At 34.0% G+C, this 26,607-nt stretch overlaps 1 protein-coding gene across 7 annotated transcripts in view; it reads right to left on the reverse strand.

Annotated features, from left to right (window-relative positions):
* The window catches only part of SSBP2 (single stranded DNA binding protein 2), a 251,897-nt gene that overhangs the window by 139,476 nt on the left and 85,814 nt on the right, over nucleotides 1-26,607 (reverse strand). For all 7 annotated transcript variants that reach the window (XM_028508444.2, XM_028508482.2, XM_028508452.2 and 4 more), the window contains exon 4: nucleotides 22,045-22,129. In XM_028508444.2, coding sequence (XP_028364245.1) covers nucleotides 22,045-22,129 — 85 coding nt within the window. The remainder of the gene's footprint in view (nucleotides 1-22,044; nucleotides 22,130-26,607) is intronic.

Raw genomic sequence — 26,607 nt, forward strand, 5'->3', positions numbered from 1 at the left:
AACATTTTTTCTTTTTGAAGAATATACACTAAAATTCAAGAGTCTGAATGGTCATATGAAATATTAAAAAGTTATTTTACTTTATCTTATTTTAATTTAAATATATTTTTATTGTTGTTCAATTACAGCTGTCCTCATTTTTTCCCCAATACTCACCCCTGCCCTACCCACTCCCACCTCCCTCACTTAATCCTCCCCTCCCCCATCCTGTCTTTGTCTTTGGGTCCTTTATATATGTTCCTTGAATTGAACTTTCACCTTCATTCCCTTGTTATTGCCCTCCCCCTTCCCTCTGGTCACTGTTGGTTTGTTCTTTATTTCAGTGTCTCTGGTTCTATTTTGCTTGCTTGTTGTGTTGATTAGGCTCCACTTATAAGTGAGATCACATGACAATTTAAATGTATTTCTAATACACTATTAAGCACCTTATACTGCTCTTCTACAATGTAACATTAGAAAGCATACTTTCTTTCAAAGTTAAACATACATATTACTCCAATAGGCAATGTTAGAAGGCTCTTTCCTACCTGCTAATAAAATATTTGTTATAATGAAACTAAAATTAAAAAGAATGATGCTTTCCTTTCTGGTTGTTTTCCAGGCTAACACTCCTTTATATAGATACTTTCATTTATCCTAAAATCGGGAATGCACTACTTATGAACTAAACTTAAGAACCATGCTTTAAACATATGTAAACCCAAATTCAACCATGAGGAACTTTACTTCAAAGATTGTGTGATGATACTACAGCTTATTTAAAAACATCACTGATATTTCTTCTAGTGTAGATAAAAATGTGATTATAAATAAAATCTGCCTTTAAGAATATTCACAAATTCGCTGATCTCCAACTGGAAGAATACATTTATAAATTAACTTCTGAGCAGTTTGAAAATATGTCCAAAGAAGATAACTGGAAAGAGACAGACATAAAATACAATTCCCTTCAGGAAAAAAACCCAAACCCTTGATTTTATACATGTTCAAACCAGCTACCAAGAATGCTTGATTATCTTCCTAAGTCATCAAGATTTGTTGTGGTTCAGTTAAAATGATAATGACCTTCCTGCCATTGCAATTTGGTTTGGATGTGACTTCAGCTTTGAAAAATTAAGAGGAAATTTTAATGTACCAAAGAAGTTATGAAGTAAAGAAAACACATTTAAATAATAATCTATTTAACTAATAAGCTATGCAACTTTTCAAAGGGTTCCTAAGTTAACAAACAAAACAAAATAAAAAGAACTCTAGTCATTAAAGACACTGATACCTAGGAACAGAATGTGTCATGTAAAAATTAATTTACAACTACTTAAATATCATAGTATCTTAGAAAACAACCAACTTACACTTTTTCCATGGGTGACCTACTTACCCAGTCTGGGCAGAAGGACAAAAATACAGAGGGGCAGTCCAGGAATAATACTGTGACCTGGGATAAACTCTCACCATCACTTTATGGCAAGGGATCGACCCCAAAGCAACGGCTACCTCCTCTGATATTGCCTGTCTGTCATAGCATACTCTCCTCAGCATGTACCTCACTGGAAAATGGGGCCAATCAATCAATGTTGGTGTAATAAATATGTTTCAGGTCCTAAAATATATGCATCATGTTTTAAAACATGATTGTACCAGCACAAAGTAAATGAAAGAGAGGCTGCATGAATTAAAAGTGTCTATACATATTTATATACTTGTGTGTGTTATACTTGAATTAAGGTTCACTTTTTATTTTAAAGATCAGGAATGAGCCTCAGAGAGGTTCGTTAACATACTGCTTGTGGTACATGGTCAAAGGGCATATCAATGGAAGAACAATGGAGGATATAAACCTCAGTCTGCCCACCTGTTTGACTCTAAAGCTACTGTCTGAGTTTGGCAATTATACTATACTGCCTTCCATTCAAAATAACTACAGCAAAAATAATTAATCATTCCATAGTTATTAAATGCTTATGAGAAATGCACTGGGCTTTGTGCCAGGCACTGGAAGCTTACAACTATATAGTGGTAATGAATTATGCCAATAATTAAAATGTGTTAATAGCCATTGCTATATTTGAAGAAGTAAAAGTTAAGCCCTATACAGAAGTATGTCCATAGAAGGGACCCAGAAAGGCTTTATGAGGAAAATGACATCTCTGGTGAAATCTCAAAGGATAGGCTGAGTTTAACAGGTGGAGAAAAAGTGTGACTATTAGAAAACCTCAGGAAAACATTTCCAAAGCCATGGGACTGAGAAAGGGCTGGATTGGTTTAAAAGGTTTTTCTTGTTTTAGCTCTTGCATAGGAAAAAATTTTAAGCAAGACACAAAATGCAGCAATAAAAAAGGAAATGATTAACTTAATTACATTAAGTTTAAAACTTCTGCTCATCAAACAACACCATAAAAATGTTCCAAAATCATTTGCTATAGAAAACTAGGAGCAAATATGTGTCATATGTACATACAATAGACAAAAGAGTATTTCAAATAGTTTACTGACTTAACAGTAGTTACCTTTGGGGGTACTGACTGGGACAAAGCCTTCTGGGTGCTATTAATGTTGTTCATCTTGATCCAGGTGTTAGTTACATGGGTGTTATGTTCTGAATGTTTGTGTCCCCCAAATTCATATGTTGAAATCCCAATGCCCAATGTGATGGTGTTAGTAGGGCGGTTCGGGAGAGGTGCTTAAGTTATGAGGGTGGAGCTGTGTGAGTGGGATAAATGTCCTTACCAAGGAGGCTCCAAAGCCATCTCTAGCCCCTTCCATCAGGTGAGGACACAGCAAGAAGGTTCTGGCTGTGAACCCAAAAGAGGGTGCCTAACAGAACTCTACCACACTGGCACCTTGACCTTGTACCTCTTACCTTCTAGAACAGTGAGGAACACATTTCTGTTGTTTATAAGCCACCCAGACGGTATATTTAGTTATAGCACCCAAATAGTCTAGGACAATGGGTGGGCATGAATGTAAAAGTACATCTACACGTCTAAGATGCATAACATATACTACACACAAATCATATCTTAATAAAAATACATAATTAAATAATAAACCTACAATTCAGTAAGAAAAAACATACCAACAGAAAAATGGGCAAAAGCCTTAATGCACATACACAGGACAATATGCAAGAAAACTTAGCTGATATAGTTGGGAGTAGAAACTTGATTAATAAATACAGAGAAAAGAAGCAGATAAACATGAAACTGAATGCTAGGTAAAGAAATCTGGATTCCTTCCTGAAAGTACTAAGAAATCATTAAACATTTTGTGTGGAAAAATTATTTGATAAAGTCTAGTTAGCAGGAAAGGGAAAGAGGCAGAATATAGTTTGGAAAATACAGGCAGATAAAAGATTCAAACATTAAAGTTTCAAATCATAGAAGAATAGAAAGTGATATTATAAACAGAATTATGAAAGCTAGATGAGAAAACGAGTTTCTGACTCTTTTCTCAGATTTGTTGTTGTTGTTATTTAGGTTTGGCTCGGAATGGGGTGATTTTAAAGATTTTAGAATGTTGCATTTAAAGTGGCAGATTGACATCCAACTACAAATGTTCAATGGACCTACTGGAGAAGTAAGACTAAAGAGAAATTGGGGAATCATTCTGATAAGGAAAATAAAATGAATTATGAGGGCCAAAGAGAAAAATTAGCATAATGGCAGTTCTGAATGGTAAGGTATAAGGAGAGGACTGACAAAGGGAAAAGGAGAGATCACATTACATTAAAATGTGTAGACCTCATTAAGGATGATTTAAAGATGAGATACTTCATTATGCTTTGAATTTTAATTTTAGCTGCTTCTGTCCTCATGCACTGTAGAAATAGTCTAGCTATAAAAGCTATGGTTTTTACTACATATTTTCGAGTAGCTGACAGTAACAGCACCTAGCCCCTCAGCACACACACACACACATCATGCAATCAGATAAAGATTTTACAATAAGGAAAGGAAACTGTCAAACAGCCCCTAGATACTACCTGGTGAATAGTTTACCAGTCAGTTCCTGTCCTGACCAACTACCAGCAACAATTTTCAAATTAATTATAAAACATATGGTCATTAAATTCACAACAAGAATGCATTACACATATACCCCTTCTGCACCACAGATGAAGTCATAAGAAGTTGCCAGTAAATATAATTTTTAAACTTAAGAGGTGCTTTAATCTTAATTTCTGATCTTAATTTGGCAGTGGCTTTTAACGACAGCTTTCAGTTTATCTGCCCTTTGGTCTCCCCAGTTATGGGGTTAATGTTCTATAAATAATATTTAGTGTATTAAGAAAACTTACTATTTCAATAGGCCTTGCAGAAAAGTTGTGTGGAATAAACAAAAGTTACTATCTCTTGGTTTCCACTTAGAAAATTTGAATTGTAGCCCTGGCTGGTATAGCTCAGTGGATTGAGCGCGGGCTGGGAACCAAAGTGTCCCAGGTTCGATTCCCAGCCAGGGTACATGCCTGGGTTGCAGGTCATAACCCCCAGCAACTGCACATTGATGTTTCTCTCTCTCTCTCTCTCTCTCTGTCTCCCTCCCTTCCCTCTCTAAAAATAAATAGATAAAATCTTAAAAAAAAAGAAAATTTGAATTGTGAGGAAAGGAATAGTATGAATTTGTATAAAGAGGCTTTTCTATAGAATAAAAACTCCCATATTTCTATTAAGTTATGGTCTCTATGATGGAGGATATTAAAGCAGAACTAGATAAATGACTTACTGCTGTTAATTTTTTTCAGAAAGATTCATCTAACTGTACAACAATTAGACAGAACTTACCCATTTCAGAAAAAAAGGCTGTATTAGTAGGCAAAAGAAAAAATCACAGTGATATATCCTCAACAGTGGAGAAACGATAGAGGTCCCACTCTTGGAACTGCTGAGGTGAGCAGTAAAGACCATCAGCCCTGTTAACTCCAAATTCAACTGAAGCTCATGAGCTAAGTTTGAACTGAGTGCCTACGGAACCAGGCCTGCAGTTAAATAACTAATTGGACAACTCAACCAAAAGATATGCAATGCAAAATTAAAATACATACTGGTTTTTTATTTAGTTCAAATTTCAAATTATAAATCTTAGCTTTAGGCTGGGAAATAAATATCAGTATGTCTGGCCTCTCATCTTCTATGTTCATAACCCCATATTTTATTGACTTTTTCTGCCTTGCATTAGAATTATTATGTAACCCTGGTAGATGGGCTCTGAATGGCAGATACTGGTATCTTTTTAAAGATAATAATAATAATACAGATATCTTAGTACAGCCTTGGGCCTAGTATATACAATATCTGACCAATGTCAAGGTATTGAAGAGGCAAAATATTTTAACTGGGAGTCACTTCCCAAAACATCCCACATGTAGGTGAGAAAAAACATGCTCTGTTAATTGAAGGCAAAGATATTGAAGACATCATATGTTAATGCCAAATGCTGATTTTATAGCACTCAAGTTCTGGTTCCACTATTATCTAAGTACTTTATTTTTTAAGGCCTAAATGATTAAAGATAATCTTCGATATGTGTTCATAAGGAAGGTCTTTAGACCACTTAATTTCTTAGATCTAAAGATGAAGGGTGAAATAAGACCAAATACAAAATATTTTGCTTTTCTACCTAGAACACCAAGAAACCCAAGAAAAAATTAAGTAAAAACACAGATATTCTAGGTTAAATATACATTGCACTACTCTGTTTTTAGTAGGTATATTAATGGTCTGGTATCTGACAGGTACCAACTGACTGCAAGTCATTTATAGCATTTATCGCCTAGGTCTACAGGAAAGAGAGAGAAAAGGGTTAGTGGGTGAAGGACACCGCAGGTGAGATCAAGAGTGAGAAATCTGAAGCTGGACGTAACCATGAGCATACAATCCCTGTGGATACGTAGCAATACTAGAGGCCGGAGGTTGGACAGAAGGCTTGAGCTGATGTCTGGGTTACATGTAAAATAATGTGTTTGACTAGATAATCCAAAACATCATTTTGAGCTCTAAAAATCTGTTACTTTATACCTGACAATTTTGTGGACACTGTACCATGTTACTAGAAACCTTCAGAGCCTAGAGAAAAGGTTCAGTAAGAACAAGAGTAACTTGGCTAAGTTGAAAAATTCAATTTCAGCCTTTTTAAAAACAGTGGAGAGAAAACATGATAACTTCTCCAGAGAAGATAGAGGAAAATGTTTCTGTGGGAAGGAGCTTAAGGCTTCTTGTCTAAAACCAAGCATATACAACACAATAATTTTCAAGGTATCTTCTATAGTTTTTATAGGAGATAAAATATATTTTGTATTCTGCAGGAAAAGCTAAGAGGAGTAGTCTTGTTTTCATAATGGAATCTCTGTGCCCTGTCTCCTCAGTATTTCCCATTTGATTGCCTCTTTTGAAGCAAGGATATACACAGAAAAATGCAATAAAAAACATGATGTTATATGATTGCTTCAAAAACAAATACCTTGATTAATTTAAACTTTATTTGAGCTGTAACTTCTAACAAAAACTTTTTTTCCTAACAAAAACTTTTAAATTACGTAATTTAAAGTTTACTGGATTAAAAATATAGAAAAGTCCTGGTCATTAGTAATCAAGTTCTACCTCAGCTAAAGCCTTTTGCTTCCACTCAGTTTTTCAAAGACTTTAACAAACCGAGTCTCAAAGTAAATAGCTTTTCCCTTGGAGTATAAGCTGAGTTTGCTCAAGCATTAGGTTAAAGCTCTGGTTGTTTAGTCAAAGAAAAGCCATCTTCAAAAGACAAAAGGATTCCTCTCTGTTTGGGGTTGAGGTCTATAAACTGCTAGTTATTTTTTTCTCTTACAATTTAAAAAAATACTAAAATAAAATCAATACAATAGTTTAAAAATTAAATTTTCTTTATTTTGATGAAATTACACTTTAGAAAAATTTATGATACAAAAGATGAGATTTTTTCCATTTTAATCATTTAAAAAATTTAACTAGTTCAACATTTATTCTCATAAACTCAAAAACACAATTATTTTTCTAAAACAGTTAATATTAAACCTAATGTATATGTACTCAATTTTTATATTAGACCTCTATTACACAATATAATTCTTTTCTAACTTGCATTTCTCATATATAGAAGATATATGTGATCATTAAATATGAAGAAAAATTTATAGTGATTATTGAAATTTGAGTTCATAAATACATAACTCTTTAAATACATAAATATTTTAAAACATAAACAACAAAGGAACTACTCTTACAACTAACCGCATCCAACACAAATAAGTGTCACCCACAAATATGTTTCTCCTTCATTTTAAACAGTAGACATTTGATAGCATTTGCCATCTTAAATGTGGCTTCCCATCACTGCCCAACTAGTTTTAAAATATATTCGATTACTGGTTAGTGGTATATATACTATTACAAAGAAAGAGTTTATTGGTTTTTAAATAAAACATGGCATTTTTGTTCATATTACTTAGCAAATACTAGTGTCATTGAGAAATTTCCACATAGTTATTTTTTAAGCTATTTCAAATCCATCTTCATCAAATGCATAAATGCTAAATAAAATGTTTGCTATTCTTGAATCTGTAATATAGTAACTATGCTATAGCACTCTACTCAAAAGCTGGTTGGAATCTGATGAACTATAGTCAGTCATTATACCACTGATATGTGTTATCTAATAAACTTGAAGGGTGTTTCTGTACCCGTGAGAAAAGACACTAAACCAGTCAATTATTGAATATTCATTAATAGGTAAGAGGTTTTAGATTGGTTATATATTCAAATATTTGGCCTAACAATTTTACTGTTTCATTTATATGTTTATCAATAGTTTTGTTGTAGTAGTAGACAATGAAATACAACTGTATTTCTAATAGTTTTTGCAACATATCTTATTTTTGAAAGAGAGGATATACCCAATTTTCACATTAAGACAAATATTTATACATGATTATAATGTGCTAAGCAGTTTTGGGCTAGGCATAAGGCACTCATGAAATGTTTTCCACCTGTTACTACAAAGAAAGAACTTTTTTGTTACATAGCTTTGCTATCCTAGATTTGACAGCCCTTTAAACTTCTATTCAAACCTCAGAAAATATTGCAAAGGGACAAAATACAGAAGACTCATTCTTATAAAAGTTGTTCCCCAAACACTTGAGTGTGTGCTAGAAGAAAGAAAAGGAAATGAAGGCCAAACAAGAAACCTCTATGATCTGAAGGAGCAGGAAAACCAAAACCAGCACATACATAAATGTTACAAGCACCCACTATAAAATAAGAGAACTATGATGTTTACCAGCAGAAGGACCTTCTGATATGAATAGTCAGTGAGGTGGCAGAACAGATAAGAGCAAACAGAGGAACATACCTAATATCGCTGTGCACAAATTCTATACATAAAAATTATGTGTTAAATATATATGATGTATGTCTGATCTGATTCATTAGGTAGTTATAATTTTTTAAATAATGGCCATAATACTTTCATATGGCTTTTTCACATATATTACCTTACTTAATCTTCAAATCAAACCTGTGAGCTAAGTACTGTAAGATTAAGAAACAAAACAGAAACACATGAAACTTATATTATACCTCATATAAACTATTAAATAAGAAAAGTAGGTCTTCCTAGAAATAGTTCTAGAATCCACAAAAACAGAAAATAAACATAAAGAATAAGGCATCTGTGTCTCAATAGCGCCAGTGCAAAAAAAAAAAGATTGGGTTTACATTTTCTTCAAGGTCATAATACAGAATTCTCTCTCCCCTCCAAAACAACCCATCTTCCATCTTCCCTCAGTATTCTATTTCCCTGACATTATCCTTTGTCCTTTTTCTCTCCTGTCCTTACAGTACTCAGCTTTAATTCAATTCCCATCTCTTCCTCAAAGGCTTCCCCATTAAATCCAGTATACTCTAATTTCTTCCTTCTCCCTGTACTGCATATGAGAAAATCCTAAATCTAGATTTTATTCTAAAATTCCATTTGCAAATTAGTTTTTTGAAACTTGAATGGAGTTTTAAGTAAGAAAACTTGTTATAAAATTTCTAGGTGCCTCACAAAAGCCTTTAAACTTGTAATAATAGAAACGCTATTTGAGATAAAAGATAAAAAATTACTTCATAATATTACAGTAACTTATAACAAGTGCCGGTGTTTAATTAGCAGAACATGTGGAAACATACCACAGTCCTGAATGGATTCCAAATGGAGTTTTGGATGCTTTCCAGAAGGGCCTTCAAAGTCTAACTGCAGTGTGCAAAAAGACTTCACACTGCAAGCCGGAGGCTGCTGTCCTTAGACAGGCCAGCAGGCAGGGTTGGTCTTTGGCTATCTTCTGTGAACTCTGATTTCTGGAAGGTTTTCACCATTCCCCAAATAACAGCTCACTGTGCCTAAGCTGTTCGTACAACATGATTTATACTGAACACCTGCCTTTCTTCTAGGAGTCTGGAAGTTTGGTACATACTAGGCAGCCTACTTGAGTAGCTCCCCGTAAAAACCTTAGGCATTGAGTCTCCCAGGAGTTTCCTGGTGAATGGTTCACATTTGTTATCACAAGTACTTGCAGAGGAATTTAACGCATCCTGCCTGTATGACTGTGCGGCGGAGACTCTTGGCAGCTTGCTTCTGGTTTCCTGCAGCCGCTCCCCAACCCCGGCCTTCTCCTCTTTTCCTCCTGACTTCTGCTTCCTTTTTCTTTATAAGCTTTTACTATAATAAATCATAGCACAAGTATGACTATATGCTGACTTCTGTGAGTACTCCTGACAAAACACTAAAGTTTTGGGTGGTCTTAGAGACCCCTGACATAGGCTCTTACCTATTTTGTCTTGTTTCCATTGTACAAATATTTAATCCTTTAAAAAATTTTTTTCATCTTCACCTGAGGACAATTTTTTCATTGCTTTTAGGGAGAGAGTAAGGGAAAAAAAGAGAGAAACATCGATGTGAGAAACATGGATTGGCTGCCCTCTCATACATGCTGACCTGGGGTCAATCCCACAATCTGAATATGTGCCCTGACTGGAATCGAACCTGCAACCTTTTGGTCCATGGGACAATGCTCCAAACAACTGAGCCACTCCAGCCAGGGCTGAATTTTAAACCTTAATACAAGAAAACTTGTAATAGTATTCTGATTCTTGCCCTGGCGGGTTCCTCAGTTGGTTGGAGCTTCATCCTATACACCAAAAGGTTGCATGTTCAATTCCTGGTCAAGGCACATACCTAGGTTGAGGGTATGATCCCAGGTTGGGGTGCATACAGGAAGCAACCGATCTGTGTTTTTCTCTCACACTGATGTTTCTCTCTCTCTCTCTCTCTAAAAAAATCAATAAACATATCCTTGGTGGGGACTTGAAAGAGACTTTATTAATTGATTACAAGATGTATATCAACTTCAGAAATATTTTAAAATATATGTATTTTTAAGAAATGCTTCCTAGAATTTGTGAAATATTGTGTTCATTGATTCAACAGGAAGGATACTATTATAAAATCTTCAGCATTTCTTCAACTGGTTAAGAATATAAATGTTGTGATGTCTCCACTTGTTTTTGCAGTGTGTTTACACACACACATACAAAACCCACAAGATTTTTCTTAGTAAATCACTTGACTCATAACCTGAGAAAAATTCTTAAACTTGAATACATTTTAATAGAATTTAAACTTGGAAAAGAAGGCTGAAGTTGATTCAGAGAGAACCTGGGAAACTAATCTGAGCCGGTGAGTCCCTGAGCTAGAGCACCAATCATCTTTATTCTGGGAGTGAGCACCTCACAGGCAAGACGCAGGAACCAGTAGATGATCCAACTGGATGTCCAACTTTGACAGGAAAATATGGGAGCTGGCTAAGGGCAACTGAAGGGAGTTAGTAATAAAAGGCAGAAAACTTCCTTTAGTAACATCTGTCTAAATTAAGCCTCACTGGCATTGAAGAAACAAATATTCATCAAGAACAAAACAGCCTAGTTTCTCTTAAAGGAAGAATCAGCCTAAAAGTCCCAGCAGGAGAACAAGCTGATGGAAAAGCAGTAAAAGGCAGATGAGGGACAGGAGGAGAACCTCTGAGAGTCAGCTAGGAAGCACCCTCCTTATGCAATGTGCACTCTCAGAGGGACCGTTCAGAAAGTGAGGGGTGCAAGGACACCAACAAGTTCCAAAGGCCTAGCAGTGGTGCCAGCTCAACCCCATCAAGATCTGAACTTGAAGAAGCTTGAGCTCTCATCTAATTAAGACAGGGGTTAGGTGAGACTGATTGCCAAACAGGAGATTTGCAATGCCCCACTGGCTACAGTCTCCCCCAACCCCGCAAACAAATACATATAAAAATAAATAAATAACCAGGACTGTGGATGTGGAAGTAAAACCAGGTAAGCTCCATTTATATTTCAAACATAAAATTTTGCTGAGATTCCTAAATCTCTGCAAACTTCCCAGTGTTTTTTACTTCCTATATGTCTCTGTAGTTAATCAAATTAAATTCCTAGACGTAAAGAGAAAAAGTAGGCCCTATGGGAGAAAATATTGACAGAGGAAAATGGAAAGAAAAGATCAGAGGTTATATTCAGCATCTAGAAAGACAAGAAGGGTCTATAGGTAGGTGGCTTGTGATGGGAGAGGTCTACATTTTTAGCATACCACAAGCTCCCATGGTTCTTTCACAAAGACATTCTAGTTAAAGCAGAAAGGAAGTTAGTCTAGTGTATGTGGCTATGTGTTAATAAGATTTGCATTGGGAAAATATCCCCATAATTTCTAATACACATTAAATTAAGTTGTACTGTTATAAACAATACAGAAACCAATTTCTGAGAACTTCTATTTCTTTCATGTTTGAGTTTCTGTCCATAATAAAAATTATAATATGACTTCAGCTCTGAGGTACTTTCACTTTTCATACCCATCTTAGGGCTGACAGAGGAAGGACAATGATGAGGAAGAGGGATAACATGAGGTGACAAGTAGGAAAAAGCAATTATCAAAGGAAATCAAGGAGGAATGTTGAGAGGGTCCCATAAGAGCAGTCGATGTCCCCATGGAGGTGGGGTACTTTGTTCAGAACATGCACACCTGATCCTGCACACTCCCTCACCACACACTCACTGAGTACCAATTAAGTACGAGCCACTAGATTACCAGATTGAACATGATGCCTTTTTGCAGTCTTTACATGTGCTGACATCCTTAAGGTTTGAGATTTTTTAAAGTGCTCTTTATTTTACAGGCAATTCAACAGATGTTTGCTACAACAAAATTGAAATGAAGAAAGAGGGCTAATATATTCAGGTTCCCCTACCGATTAATCTAAATTTCAAAAACTTCTGGAAGAAGTCATGGATCATTTAAGTCCAGTTAGTTTTCTTCTTAATTTGAAACTATTCCCCCTGCCCCATATAATACATGACTGATTTCTAAAATGAAGTTGTGGCCTATAAAAAATCATCCAGGCATTGATGTAGTTTGAGCCTCAAGTCTTGCTTCAAAAACCATAAACAGCTTTTGAATACCTTAAGAACTCAAGATAATACATTAACATTAAACACATTTTATTAGTTGCCCTAGGATACAGAGTTCATGTTGGAAGCGTCCTAAAATAGTGAAGAGATTCAGCGAATTCACCGGCTTAGAGAACACAACAGCCATGCTAAGTCAGTCTGGCTGGTATGGTAAGTTTTTATACCTCTTTTTGTGCTGTATTCCTCCCGTCTTAATGCTAGCTCCTTCCTATCATTCCTAAATGTGAGCGTTTCCCCCAAATTTGTATCCCCAGGCCTAAATTCTTATTTCACCTTTATTCCCACTCATATAGCTGAACCTACTTTCTCTGTGTTCTTCCTTCTAAATTTCAGGTTTCTGTAAGGTGTCACAAGTCTCAGCTCATCAGTCATGTTAGCTACAAATGACTTTAAATTATTCTCTCTTCCTCAATCCTTACACCTAGAAAATCTCCTCATTTTTATTCTTTACTTTCATTCTTTATTTTCAATTTCATTTGCCACCAACCTAATTCAAGGGCTTTTTAGCTCATACCAAGACAGTCACGAGAGCCTCCTCGCAGCCTCTGCATTTAGCCCTTTCCCTTTCTCAGTCCCTTTATGCAATGCCCTCAGGTTAATCATCCTCAGATATAATTTACTATTTTTAATATGCTAAAAAATGACTCTCCATTGAAGACAGAACAAAAATTGTATCCAGTATTAACAGGGGTGCCCAACCTTTTGGCATCTCTGGGCCGCACTGGTAGAAGAGTTGTCTTGGGCCACACAATAAATACATTGTGACACACAATCACAAATAAATCTCATAATGTTTTACATAAACTTAGGATTTTGTGTTGGGCCACATTCATTGCCATCCTGAGCCACAGGTTGGACACCCTTGGAAAGTACTGAACAGAAATTTGGCAAACCTGAATTTTCCTATCTAAATCTCACTTGAGTTTTAAACAATAGCATACCCTTTACTTCTCTAGGTACCAAGTTCCTTATCTATTAAAATAACTGTGTTGGACCAAGTAAGCATTTTTAAAACTGTTTTATTTAAAGTTTTGGGGTTGTTTTAGATTCTAATGTTGTAAATATACAAAAGAGATATTTTTAAAAGCAGTTGCTTATTCAAGAGTTTTGCCAATAATCCTTAAAAGAGTTCTTGAACCCCGAGGGAATAGAGGGCAGACAGATGCAAGAATAACTGTTGTAATGGTGTTGCAACGTGATGAAGACTTGAACTAAGGCATCTGCAGTGGGAGTAGAGAAGAGAAGACGTGTAGGAAGTGTTTAGGAAATGGAATTAATTGGTTTTGATGACCACCTGGAGATGAAAGAGAAGAACAATAAAGGGAATAAAAAGAAGATTTGTTTATGGCATTAGTAACTAAATAAATAGTCCATTTAATTAAAAGGAGAAAGTAGAAGAAATTGGAAAGGGTAAGAACTGAGCTGCTCTATTTAAAGCAGAAGGAAATCATGAGCTTTCCTGGGAGGGTGTTCTCTTCCTCCTCACCACTAGGCACCATCCACGGCCCTTCTTCCACTGCACCCTGAGAGTCAGGAGAACTGAACATAAAACCATTGAAAGGATAATTTCATAGTTTCCTCACAGTCTTAAAATTCTACCATTTGTTAGCTAAGTATTGATGCAGTGTTAGATTTTTCTAATCTAGTCAAAGAGCTCTGCTTACTATTCCTTAAATACACCTTACATTGTTCTCTGATATACCTTCCCCAAGTATCTCTTCTTTTCCAAGTCCTAATCATCATTCAAAGGACGGTAAATATTCACAGTGCCTACACTCATACAGTATAGCAGTTATTATCACTCACAGCAATTAACAAAAGATACGCACGCAGCTCACATAACTCTCTAAACAGATGATAAACCCCTAGAGGGAGAAATATTTATAAATCTTGGCCCCTCCCACATCCTCAATCAAAGTAACGTACATAAATGGGTTCTCAGAAAAGAATAAAGAAATGATAGAATGATCCTAATTATGCCTACTAAAATCACTTCCCTTGTGAAATCTTGCATAGAATTATATTTGTTAATAGTTGCATCCTTTTCCTCTTTAAAAATCAACAATTTTAACATAATATATCACATACACTTTAAAGTTAACTTGGAGTTTGGTAAGAAAATACTTAAATCCATGTTTTAAATATCTGTAGCTTCTTTTTGAAGAGATTGAGGCTTTCCTCCTAGAGATTTCAGAGACTCAGAAGTTAGCACCTAAGCTTTGGGAACTGGTACTATCTATCTGCTGTGGCTGGCTGCAAATAATTCCTTGATTATAGTAGTAGTTGTTTATAGATTTAAACCCAAAAGATAGGGGAAAATATCAGGCCAACTAATGTGAAAAAATAAATTTAATACTCAAAATAAATGCAATCAAATTTATAGTCATTTCACAAAGTCTGGAAACAGATAACCCATTCTTATTAGTACAAGAGAGTGCCAAATTATTCTAGCCCTATCCATTATTTATAGGATAAATAACTGTCATGTAAACTCCTAATATGTATGCTGTTGAGACACAGTACTAAAAATTGTGAGGAACTTGTTTATTTTAAAAAGAGGTATGAACCCCTAACTTCAGTGGCAGTGCTCACCAAAACCAAAACAACACAACAATAATTTAAAATTGTGGATTGAGGTAAGTAAGTGAAATCTAAGTGTTACCAATATTTTTAGTTTCTTTACTTCAAATGAAAGGGAAGTGGAATAAAAATAAGACAGGCTTTTATTTTGTAAGCTGTCCAAAATACAATCATTTAAATGAAGTTGTATAATACATAAAAAGTAAACAAAGTGACTATAGAAATATGACTACAAATCTAAGGTATTTAGATATTTTTCTTTTAAAAAATCTCCATAATAACTTATTTTATGACTTGTAAATTTATGAATATGATAACTCTAACAGTAAGTTAGAAAAACACGTTATTTTTGAGAGAGTATCATATTTGTTGTTTTTTTAATGTTATGGGCAACATAATCATAGGCAGTGCAACATCAATAACAAAAATAGTTAGAATAAAGGTCTTTCCATATTCATCTTTTCACACTGACCAGAAATTAGATTTTAATAAAAATGAATACACCAGCCTGGCTCAGTTTGTCATGGCGTCATCCCAATACACTTGCAAGGTTGCAGGTTCCATCCCCACTCAGGGCACATATAAGAAGAAACCAATGAATGAATAAATAAGTGGAACAACAAATCAATGTTTCCTTCACTCTTGCTCTCTCATTAATCAATAAAGTTTTTAAATTAAAATTAAGATTTTATACATAATTAGGGGCAAAGGGGCTTAAGATGATATTACTTTGAAATACATATTTTGAAACAACATATTTTTCACAATGAAACAAACTGTTAAAGTCATCCCTGTTCTGTTTTTCATCTCTTTTCCATATTAGTTTCTTTATTTATATTTTTGGTTCTACAAAGCCTATATAATGCTGCAAATTGTGGCACAAAAGACTTTTAAGTAGAAATCTTCCACAATGCTTTATACTTTCCTTGATTGTCTCCCTTTGTTCATCTGTCCAATGAAATAACTAACATATTGCCCTACAAGAAATCTCAGGAGCAACAGAAGTAGGGAAAATAGCAATACAGTTATTAGCAGTACTAGGGTGCCATCCACAAGCAATCCCGGCAAACCAATGACATGTTGGGAGTAGAGACACACAAACCCCACAGATAAAGAGGTGAATATACTTCCTCAAACCAATACAGCTAGCCCACCCAAAAAACAAAACAAAATAAACAGACAAATTACCATATGCTAGAAAGTTTGTAGGGAAGTTTATAAGGTTTATGTATGACAAAGAAAATTAAGCTGTATCATACAGGAAATGAAAACAAGAGGAATAATAATATGGCAGATAAAAATAAGGCAAAAAAATTAATTTCATGTACCTGTTGAGGTGAACACCAACCTATACGCTGACTGATAAACATTAATATATACATACGTTTTTATCATCTTAACGAATTTTAAATGTAACTTTACTTGTTCCTAGCCTATCAAGAACTCTAGTCTACATGGACTGTTTAGGAGAATTATGGCCCAACTGGACACCATTCATTCATTCAAGCATCTACCATTGCCACTATACACCAAAATCTAAACACACATCAAAAGTTATGGGTACTTAATCTCTCCATATCTGTAAACTTTCACTGACCTAAAAATACAGTACTACACTGTGTCTCTCTACATGTATTTTACTATTTGATATTTCAAACCTCTTGGGAAAGTTCTCCTTTGCTAGACAGTAAGCCCATGAGGATAGCGACGATACCTATTTTGTTCACTGCCACATTCCCTGGTGCCGTGTCTCCTGAGATACAAAGCCTCTGCTACTTGCTTTGATTCACTTGTTATGTCTTTACAACTCCCTATCTCATCTGTTTGGAAATACAAAGTGAATAAAAGTAGTACTAAATAACCTCTCCATAACTACATACTCAGTTATACTAAGACAAGAAGTGACAAATACTTATTAGATACTATTTTATTTAATCATTCATTTATGTAAGCACCAAACGTGACTAGAACATCTCATGTAAGGCCCCATGCTGGGCACCGGGAATGAAACAGACAAATAAGACAAGGCCCATTCCCTGAGGAAGATCACAAATTATTACAGAGAACATCTCATTACAAACATCTAATACCAGCAACATTAAGGAGGAACACAAAGGATGTTACAGGAGCATAGCAAAGAATGCACCTAACTCTCTGCAGTGGTTTCTATAGAAGTGTTTTCCTAAATAATATGACTATCTGTAAAAAATCTTCTTGAAGTGTGAACAAATGCATTCTTCTCTTCTTATTTTATTTACATAGTATCACATGTTCCCATGTCGCTTTTAAAAAGCAGCCCATCAAAACAAACCTGTAACATAATCCTCTCTAAATGTTATAAACACTCTCTTTGGCAAGAATACAAAAATCAGCCACATTATCAACAATTATGATTCAGGCCTATCACTTCACCTGAATATTTCAAAGATCTGAAACATTTCCAATTTCCCAGATTACTGCATTCTGTTAATATTTATTGACCATCTATTATTTGGCAGACCCTAGAGAAGAACAAATCTAATTCTCTGCTCTCAAAGATTCATTGTCACAATACGATTTCATTACCATTACTCTATGGCAATAATATATTTTGGCTCTATCTTTGCTGTAGGACCATTAAGGAATCTTCCATTCATACCAGATAACTAAAATTATAATCACTGTGCATGTTTTTCATTAAAAATTTGGTGGTATATACTGATACTTTTCCTAGACATTTTTGAAATGAGTGAAATAAAAAATTGCTAGATAAAACAACTCTATGTTAAGTTGTAGCAGGAAAAAAAAACTAGCAAACATGAATTAACTCCACACAAAAGCACTGCTCGTGATTTTAGAGTGAAATAAAAATATGCTGATATGTAGTCCAATAAACTTATCAAGTTAAAAGGTATTATATTTAATCACTTAAAATGATGGTTTACTTTTTAATGATAATATTGTTAATAGGTAATAATAATTTTACAGCTCAGATGAACTTGGTTATCTGAAGATAAAAATAATAGGGCCAAGCTAGAAATCTCCCAGCCATGTGACAAAATAATTGTTCTATCATAAAAACTTATCAGGTAAATTCCTAATTATTAAATCTTCCTCCAACATTCTGGATTTCACTCCCCTCTGGGAAATTGGCAGGTAGGCACGCTTTATAGAATCTGCAGTAACAGAGGAGAAACAAGCACAGATTTGTCTGGAGGTCGTCCCTGGACTTTCTGCCATCAGCTCTGCAGGGCAACCACAACAATGCCTGGAAACACACTAGAAACTACTGTGCATATTCTTCTTCTAAAGTGAATCATCTTGATTGTGTTTAAAAATCTCATTATTTCAAAATTAACAAGATGAATATAGAAAACCACACAAAATAAATGTATGACACTATGAAATTTTATAAAACAAACACTTGGTCATTATAAAGTAACCACCATGGTGGTCAGGAAACACAGAACTCTGTCGACTCTCTCAGAAGCCCTTTCTTTCCACGAGCCCCACCCCAGTCACAGCCTCTTCCCACCTCCCGAAAGCAACCATTGTCCTGACTTGCACAGTAATCATTTCCGTGTGTTTTCTATAGCTTTGTCATCCACAAGTGCATCCTTGCACACTGTTAACTGTTGATTTCTACACACATTATTATTTTACAGTTAGCAATGCATATAGCTGCTAAATACCATTTAACATATTTTAAAATATAAATGCAAGAAAATCAAAGTTTTACCCATCTTAAATGTTTTCTTTTTTTCATAATAAATACCAACAAGGAGATTTGTCAAGGAAAAGGATATTAATGCTGCATCTCTAACTACTTGACAGATAAAATAATAATGTGAAAAAAATCCATTCTAAAGAAGCAATGTTCAGAAAACCAAAAGAATTTTTAAAAACCATAAGCCAAAAATGTTTCTGGGATAATAATTACCCCAAAAAAGGTTACTAAAATTATAGAATGGCTCAAAATCATATCTATTCAGTTTAAAGATATCTATGTTCATATGAGCACATAAAAAAGTCTTTCATAGTCTTTCATGAGAAATGCTAAATATCTATATCTATGCATATAATATGCTGGTATGAAAACATATGACCATGTCTAATTTAAATTTTACTTTACTAAGTATTTTATTTTCTAATTTCAGAAAAGAGATTGCAATTCGATCAAAGGTAAATTTTAACCTGTTTTAAAGTAACTTTTCTGAATATAAAATTAATGTTATCTATAACTATTTGGAAAACACAGTGTACATAGATAAAAATCGTGCATAATCTCAGTATCAAAAGAAAATCACAACTTAACATATTAGCCTGTTTAATTAGTCATTATTTACCTCATTATGCCTCTACTATTTCTTTAAAGAAAGTAGTTTATTTTTCATTATCCATGCAATCTTATAGATAAGCAGACTATGAACTATGAAATAATAAGACTAATTTTTAAACATATAAGAATTAATACAACCAAGTGAGTATTTCTTTTTTACTTTAAAGATGCAGATAATGGAAACAATATTTTTCAGGGGGCTTCCTTAAGAGCTACCTTGAAATTCAGTCAGCATACATATTAATTACTATTACAGAAAGGGTTCCCAATGGATCCTCATATAGGAATGTAACATTCTAAAATTTTACCAAAATCATATTGTGCTCCTATTTCCCATTTTCTCCCCTGGGTCTTCATACTTCTATGTCTACACATTAAACATGAGTTATGTTGATAATTTTCAGAAATTGACTATTAAGAATTCAGCAAATCCAACTCATGAAAATTACCATAAAAATATACTACAGAAGACAAACATACTTCTAAAAATCCAATTGTAATAAAAAATTACACAAGTCCAACTATATCTTTTCATCAACCTCCATTTAAAAATAACTTGGAGATATATTACCAGAAAATAAGTTGCCTTAAAGGTATAATAAAATGCTAAAAACAAGTTAAATCTCTTAAAACTAATATTTAAGATAAAATTATGAAACATCAGATAAAACACGTGTTAATAATCATAATAAATTAAAGAACGAAATACTGACTTTTTTTACAACTACATTTTCTTAGGCCTAAATTATACAATCAGAGGTTGTTCATCCTTTAAAATCCGCTCTGCTGCTTCTACTTCTGGTCAATGCTCATTCCAAAAACCTTGACATATTGAAGTGTGAATACTCTTTGAAATACTGAAAGTGCCTTGTGAATCCAAAATGATTATGATAATAATGATGATAAAGGCTATGACAACAATGGTGCTGAAAGAAATGCTAAGTTAATTCTGTATTCTTTGTAAGATTTCCATGGTCAACAGAAGAATGCATCTTTCAATACAATGGAATTTGAAAGAGTACTGATGTAATTCGTTTCTTACACCAACAAATATCACATGTCCTTTGGAATAGAACACTGGTGGTATCTAATGCCATATCTAGTTGTCAAAACTAGTGGGTATTTTAAAAAATTTTCCCATGACTGACAGACCAAATCTAGGCATGTCTTTCTGGGTGTAAGAGAGAGATGAGAGTACTCTGCTCCAGCCAGGTTCCTTTTACTCCTCAGGGCCAGCTCTCGGCTTTATTTTCTGCCATCAGCCAAGGTGAAAAAGGAGAAGGATATTATTCAGATAAATACCATGTCCTGGGCCCTGCCTTATCTGCCTTTCTCTACTTTTTCTTTATATGCAGTAGCATCTGTTTCACCCCTCTTGTCTCGGAGAGCTATTGTTTAGTACTTAGCAAGTTTTATGAGTACAATCCACATCTGACGAGGTAATCAGCAGCAGTATCACTTAAATCAGTTTAGCAAATGCTTTAAGTATTACACAGTCCCTGCCAGATGCGGAAGATTTTCACTTCTCTTAAATCTGCATACTTTTTTGTGCACTACTTTTGGGGTTATAATTCTTCTGGCTATTTTTATTCTTCAGTTTAAGGCTGAAGTATTTCCTTTGGAAGAACACAGTCTTTTTCCCTTTTGAATCCTGGTTCTGGTTTTTAAGGCTACCTCAACAATATATATATATATATATAGATTGATGCCTCCCTTCTACTAGCTAAGCAAGGATCCTTCTGGTTAAGTTCCAGTTACTCACTATCACTTATTTCCTCAGGCTGCAGCCCAAGGGTACTTCCTTCAAACCAAGGGACCTGGATTTCCTGCATCTCAAACTCAATTTCTTCTTTTATGGTCAGTTTTGCAAACACAGTAATTTCCCAGCCCCTTTACAACACTGTCTCCTAACCCTTAACTGCATTTTTTCCCTATTTCCCTACAGAAAATCTTACTTGTTTCCTCACCTTTGTTTTTTTAAACAATTCTTCTCCCTGATATCATCAACTCTCTAAAATCTCATTTGTGGTTCTTCTAACAAAATGTTCATATACATCACCAAGCCAAGGATAGTCCACTGCCCTTCATCAAGAATTTTTTTTTAAATCACATTTTCATTTTTGCACAGAACTTTGTATTTCTTTTAATTCACAATAAATTTTACTTATGGAACTGAATTCAGCAAAGGGGATATTTAGCCTTATGACTAAAATTATTCTTATTTTCATATCTTAAGGAATTTCAAAGCACTTACAATATGTAACCAAAATTAGCAAAAATAGAAAAATGTATTTCTTATGTACAATATCACTTGTATAACTTCTATGATGACTCTTCATGAAATACTTACTACATAATTCTCATAAATCTAAAACTTCATAAATTAGTCATGCTTAAAGATAAGAAATACCGTCAACAGCTTGGACGTAGGGCAACTCTCTTACCTTAAGCCTGCTCAACAAGGCTCAAACACCCATTTGTAATTTATTTTTAAAGTTACGAGTCTATTTTTCAAGAAAGAGCAATTTCTTAAGCACCAATGGAAAAGAATAGATAGTCTAATGCATTTTTCAAGAGCAGTGGTTAAAAAGAACATGGACAATATAACAGTAAAGTTATATATTAACTTACATAATCATGGAAGGCTTTTGCTTCACTTGAATGTTCACATGTTTCCCTTCTTTCTGGAGCTGCACAGTAGAGATCCCAAAATACACTAAAAAGTAATCATGGTAGCATTAAAAATCATGTAATACTAAATGAGAGAGAAAAATTCTAAAAACAGAAGACATTAATTTTATATAAAATATGTTTTCTTCAAGACAAATATTTCTTTGAAAGACAAATTCAGGCAAGCCTCTTCATGTAATAATAGAATATAATCTAGCTATCTCTCAGAAATGCTAATATGATTTTTCTAAAAGGATAAAATTATTTTTAAAAAAATTTTAAACTGTCATTTTTGTCTCTTTACATGACAAATAATTGAAATAATTATAATTTTCACAACTTTCCCATGAAGAATAAAAACAGTAAAAAAAAATCCTAATTTAATCATTAAAGAATAAAGTGGTCCATTAATTTTTTTCAGGATAATTTTGTCATCTAACTCATAGGCCAACAGCCTCACCGTTAAGTCACAGTGGTGGGGTGCTGCCCAAGGCCAGGACTGCCAGATACTGCTGGCAACCACCAGCAGCTGGGAGCCTGCATGGAACATACTCTTTCCCTGGGCCCCCAAAAGGGACCAACATTGCTGACTTCTTGATTTCAGACTTCTGGCCTCGGAACTGTGAGAGGACACATTTCTGTTATTTTGAGCCTCCCCCAACCTCTAACCCAACCCCCTAAAATTCCCCCTAGCCCACCCAGTTTGTGGCAGTTTGTCAGGGCAGCCCTAGAAAACCAATACAGTTGCTTTTTGGAAAAAAAAAAGTAAAAATAAAAATAAATCACATTGGTCAAATGAATGTTTTCTTAAAATTTCCTCTTGTTTTCCTTTGCAATTACCAAAATAGGTCACTAATGTTGAAAATTTTAAAATCCATGCTGTTTTTTTCTCCTATCCAAGAAAAATGGGAAACAACAAGATGAAACTGCTTGAGAAAAAATAATTATTCTGCTTATAAGACATATGGCCCTGGTCATCCTTCCATCTATAAAATGAATTATGAGCATGAGCAAGGGTTTCAAAAATCAGGAAAGCAAATGTCTAAAAGTACTCCTGGTGATAAACCAGCCTAATCACTAGCTCTATTTGCTTAAACAGATCAGAACGCAGTTTCCTCCTCTATGAAATGGGGCTGTTTAGAAAACTAAGATATATAACATAAACACAGGGTCTGACTCAGAGTTAACATATCATTAATAATATCAACACTATAATTAGTTTGCATAAAAGCTTAAAAGGTATACATATTCTTAAGGCAGGTCATTGTGCTGAGGGCAACATTAACAATAGCATCATTAAAACCTGGCAACTTAAACCTGGTCTCTTTGTTTTCACCCTTGAAGTCTCATTTAGTCTGGACACAGTCTGTAGGCCTTATAATACAATTAATTCAGCAAAATAAGATTACCTTAAGTGAAAAATCTGAAAGATTGAGTATTGGCATTTATTGCCTTTAAAATTTTTACAATAAGCAAGAAACACAAAGAACACAATAAAAGCCAAAATAATTTAAGTAAATTTCAACTATTTTAGGAGAAAGAAAGTAGTTAAAAACTGTACTTGGCCTCCCCATACCTCTTTTGGGATAAATAGTATAAGAATTGTAGACATACAAGGATACATTGTCCACTTGAATCAGGTGCATTATAAATTACAATATGTTGCAATTATTTCTACTTTCATGTTCTTAAGGAACTTCAAAGCTCTTACAATCAAGACTTTATAATGGTAGTCCTTATAAAGTATATTTAGTTTAAACATACGATATTATATGTGATATTGTGACAAACTTATCTCTCTCTTGTTCCCTAATTTCCTAGCAAATACTATATGATCTCTTTTAAAAATTATTCTAGCCCTGGCTGGTGTGGCTCAGTGGACAGAGCGCCAGCCTGTGAACCAAAGGGCTGCTCGTTCGACTCCCAATCAGGTCACATGCCTGGGCTGCAGGCCAGGTCGCCCTATCCAAGGCGTGCAAGAGGCAGCCACACATTGATGGTTCTCCCCTCACTTTCTCCCTCCCTTCCCCTCTCTTTAAAAAGAAATAAGTAAAATCTTTTAAAAAAATCATTCCAGTATTACTTTTAAAAGGTGGTCTTATAAAACTAACTGGAAGAATAATAATTTATTATTGGAGTATGCCCTAAACATTATAAAATAAATATTGAAATAATTATTTATACACATATAACTAAGTTAAATACTTATCTTTGAATAATAACATTGGTCTACTTCTATTTTTAAGTTCCACTTTTATGGATTTAGTGGGAGGTGAAAGGTTTATAAGATCAAGATGAGGGATAATAAAACAACTTAGTAAAATAGGATATATTTATATATTACATGTCTAACAACCCTATATTACCTATATATGATCTCTTCAAACAAGAGTAAAGAAATATATCCTTTTAAGAACATTTACCCAAGGGGGGAATACACAGTTTTACAGTAATACTTATAGACATGAATACTTCATTCTCATTAATGGATAAAACAACCAGACAGAAGATACGTAAGGAAGGAAATAGAGGGCAAAAACAGCATGATAAATCAACTAAATCTAATAGATACACACAGAACACTCTCCCCAACGATAATGGCACACACATTCTTCTCAAGTGCATTTGGAATATTTTCCAGCACAGACCATATGTTAGGGCACAGATGAAGTCTCAACAGATTTAAAAAGACAGATACCACACAAAGTATCTTCCCCAACCATGTAGGATGAAATTAGAAATCAGTAACAGAAGAAAAACTGAAAATTTCACAAATTTGAAGAAATTAAACAACACTGCCAGTGGATCAAAGAAACAAACACAAGGGAAATGAGAAACAGAAATACTTATAAATGAAACAAAAACACAACATACCAAAACTGACAGGATGCAGCAAAAGCAGTACTAAGAGGGAAATTAAAAGCTATACATACTAACATATAAAAACAAGGATGATCTTAAATTAACAACATAACTTTAAAATTTAAGGAACTAGAAAAGAAGGAATTAAACTCAAAGCTAGCAGAAAGAAATACTAAAGATTAGAGCAGTGATAAATAAAATAGAGAACAGAAAAACAGTAAAAAAATTATTGAAAACAAAGCTGGTTCTTTAAAAAGACCAAGAAACTTGACAAAATCTTCACATAGATGGACTAAGAAAAAAAAAGAAAAGATCCAAATTACTAAAGAAATAATAAATGAATTCAGTAAAGTTGCAGAATACAAAAATCAATATATAAAAATCTGTTTGGTTTCTGTATACTAACAATAATCAGAAAGAGAAATTATGAAACAGAACTGCATCAGAAAGAATAAAATATTTGAGAATAAACCATGGAGGTGAAAGGTCTATACACTGAAAACTATGAGAAACTGATAAAAAAAACTGAAGACACAAACAAATGCAAAGATATTTTGTGCCATGGATTAGAGGATCTAATGTTGTTAAAATGTTCAACTACCCAGAGCAATCCACAGAATCAATACAATCCCTATCAAAATTCCAGTGGCATTTTCCACAGAAAATAATAACTTTAAAATGTGTATAAAATCATAAAAGACTCTGTATGGCCAAAGCAACCTTAAAATGTGGTGAATTCAACATCATGAATAATGCTTTAGATTTGTAGTTTCTGTATTCTTAATCAGACACAAGTGAAAAATCTGTACTTTCCAAATGAAATAGAAGCAAACTTGCAAAGTGTTGAAATCTTTGTTTTTATATTATTTATTATTAGAATGTTCCCCACATAAACAAAGGAGAACACAGGATTCTCAAGTTGAGACTTCTTATCAAAAAACTGTTTTCCTTCTGTCCTGAGGATGTGAGTTGCAATAACTTCGCTAGTTGTCAGTGTATCCGAGGAACACAGAAAGCCAAGTCATTGCCAGAGAAGTCTTCAAGGGTAAATAAACATACCAGATGCGTCCCAGTAGATGGGATGCTAATATAATTATATAACCTTTGTGCCACTGGTCAGATTTATTGCTATCTGAAAATAAAAATTAAAAGAAGAAAAACCTTTGGGGCAAATATTTTTTTTCTGAAGAGCAAGCCACATTATTATAAATTCATGTCTTAATAATTAAATAAGTTATTTCTTTTTGGCCCAAAATTATATTATCAATGAATGAAGAAAACTATCCATTCATAAGACTAAGGAGGGTTTTATATGAAATATACATGTATCTGCTCATCACCTTAGAACTTCTATGTACATGTACTTGTCTTATTTCTTAGCATTGCTTAATACTTTTTAAATACTTTTTAAATGCAAGCATTGATTTTTGTCCCACTATTATAAAATTTTCACAATACTCCTGGGTTACTAATGTAATTGTATTTTAAAGTACCAAAATAGCTTACATGTAATAAGTATGTGCTAAATTCAAGCATTACATACTCAGCATTTAATCCTCTTATTATTATTGCCACTTTATAGATGAGGGAACTGAGGCTTAGGAATACTAAGTAATTTGCCTAAGGGTAACACAGTTAGTTCAACTTTTTAATTCTTACATT

Source organism: Phyllostomus discolor, chromosome 3, assembly GCF_004126475.2.
Source record: "Phyllostomus discolor isolate MPI-MPIP mPhyDis1 chromosome 3, mPhyDis1.pri.v3, whole genome shotgun sequence".
Classification (NCBI taxonomy): Eukaryota; Metazoa; Chordata; class Mammalia; order Chiroptera; family Phyllostomidae; genus Phyllostomus; species Phyllostomus discolor.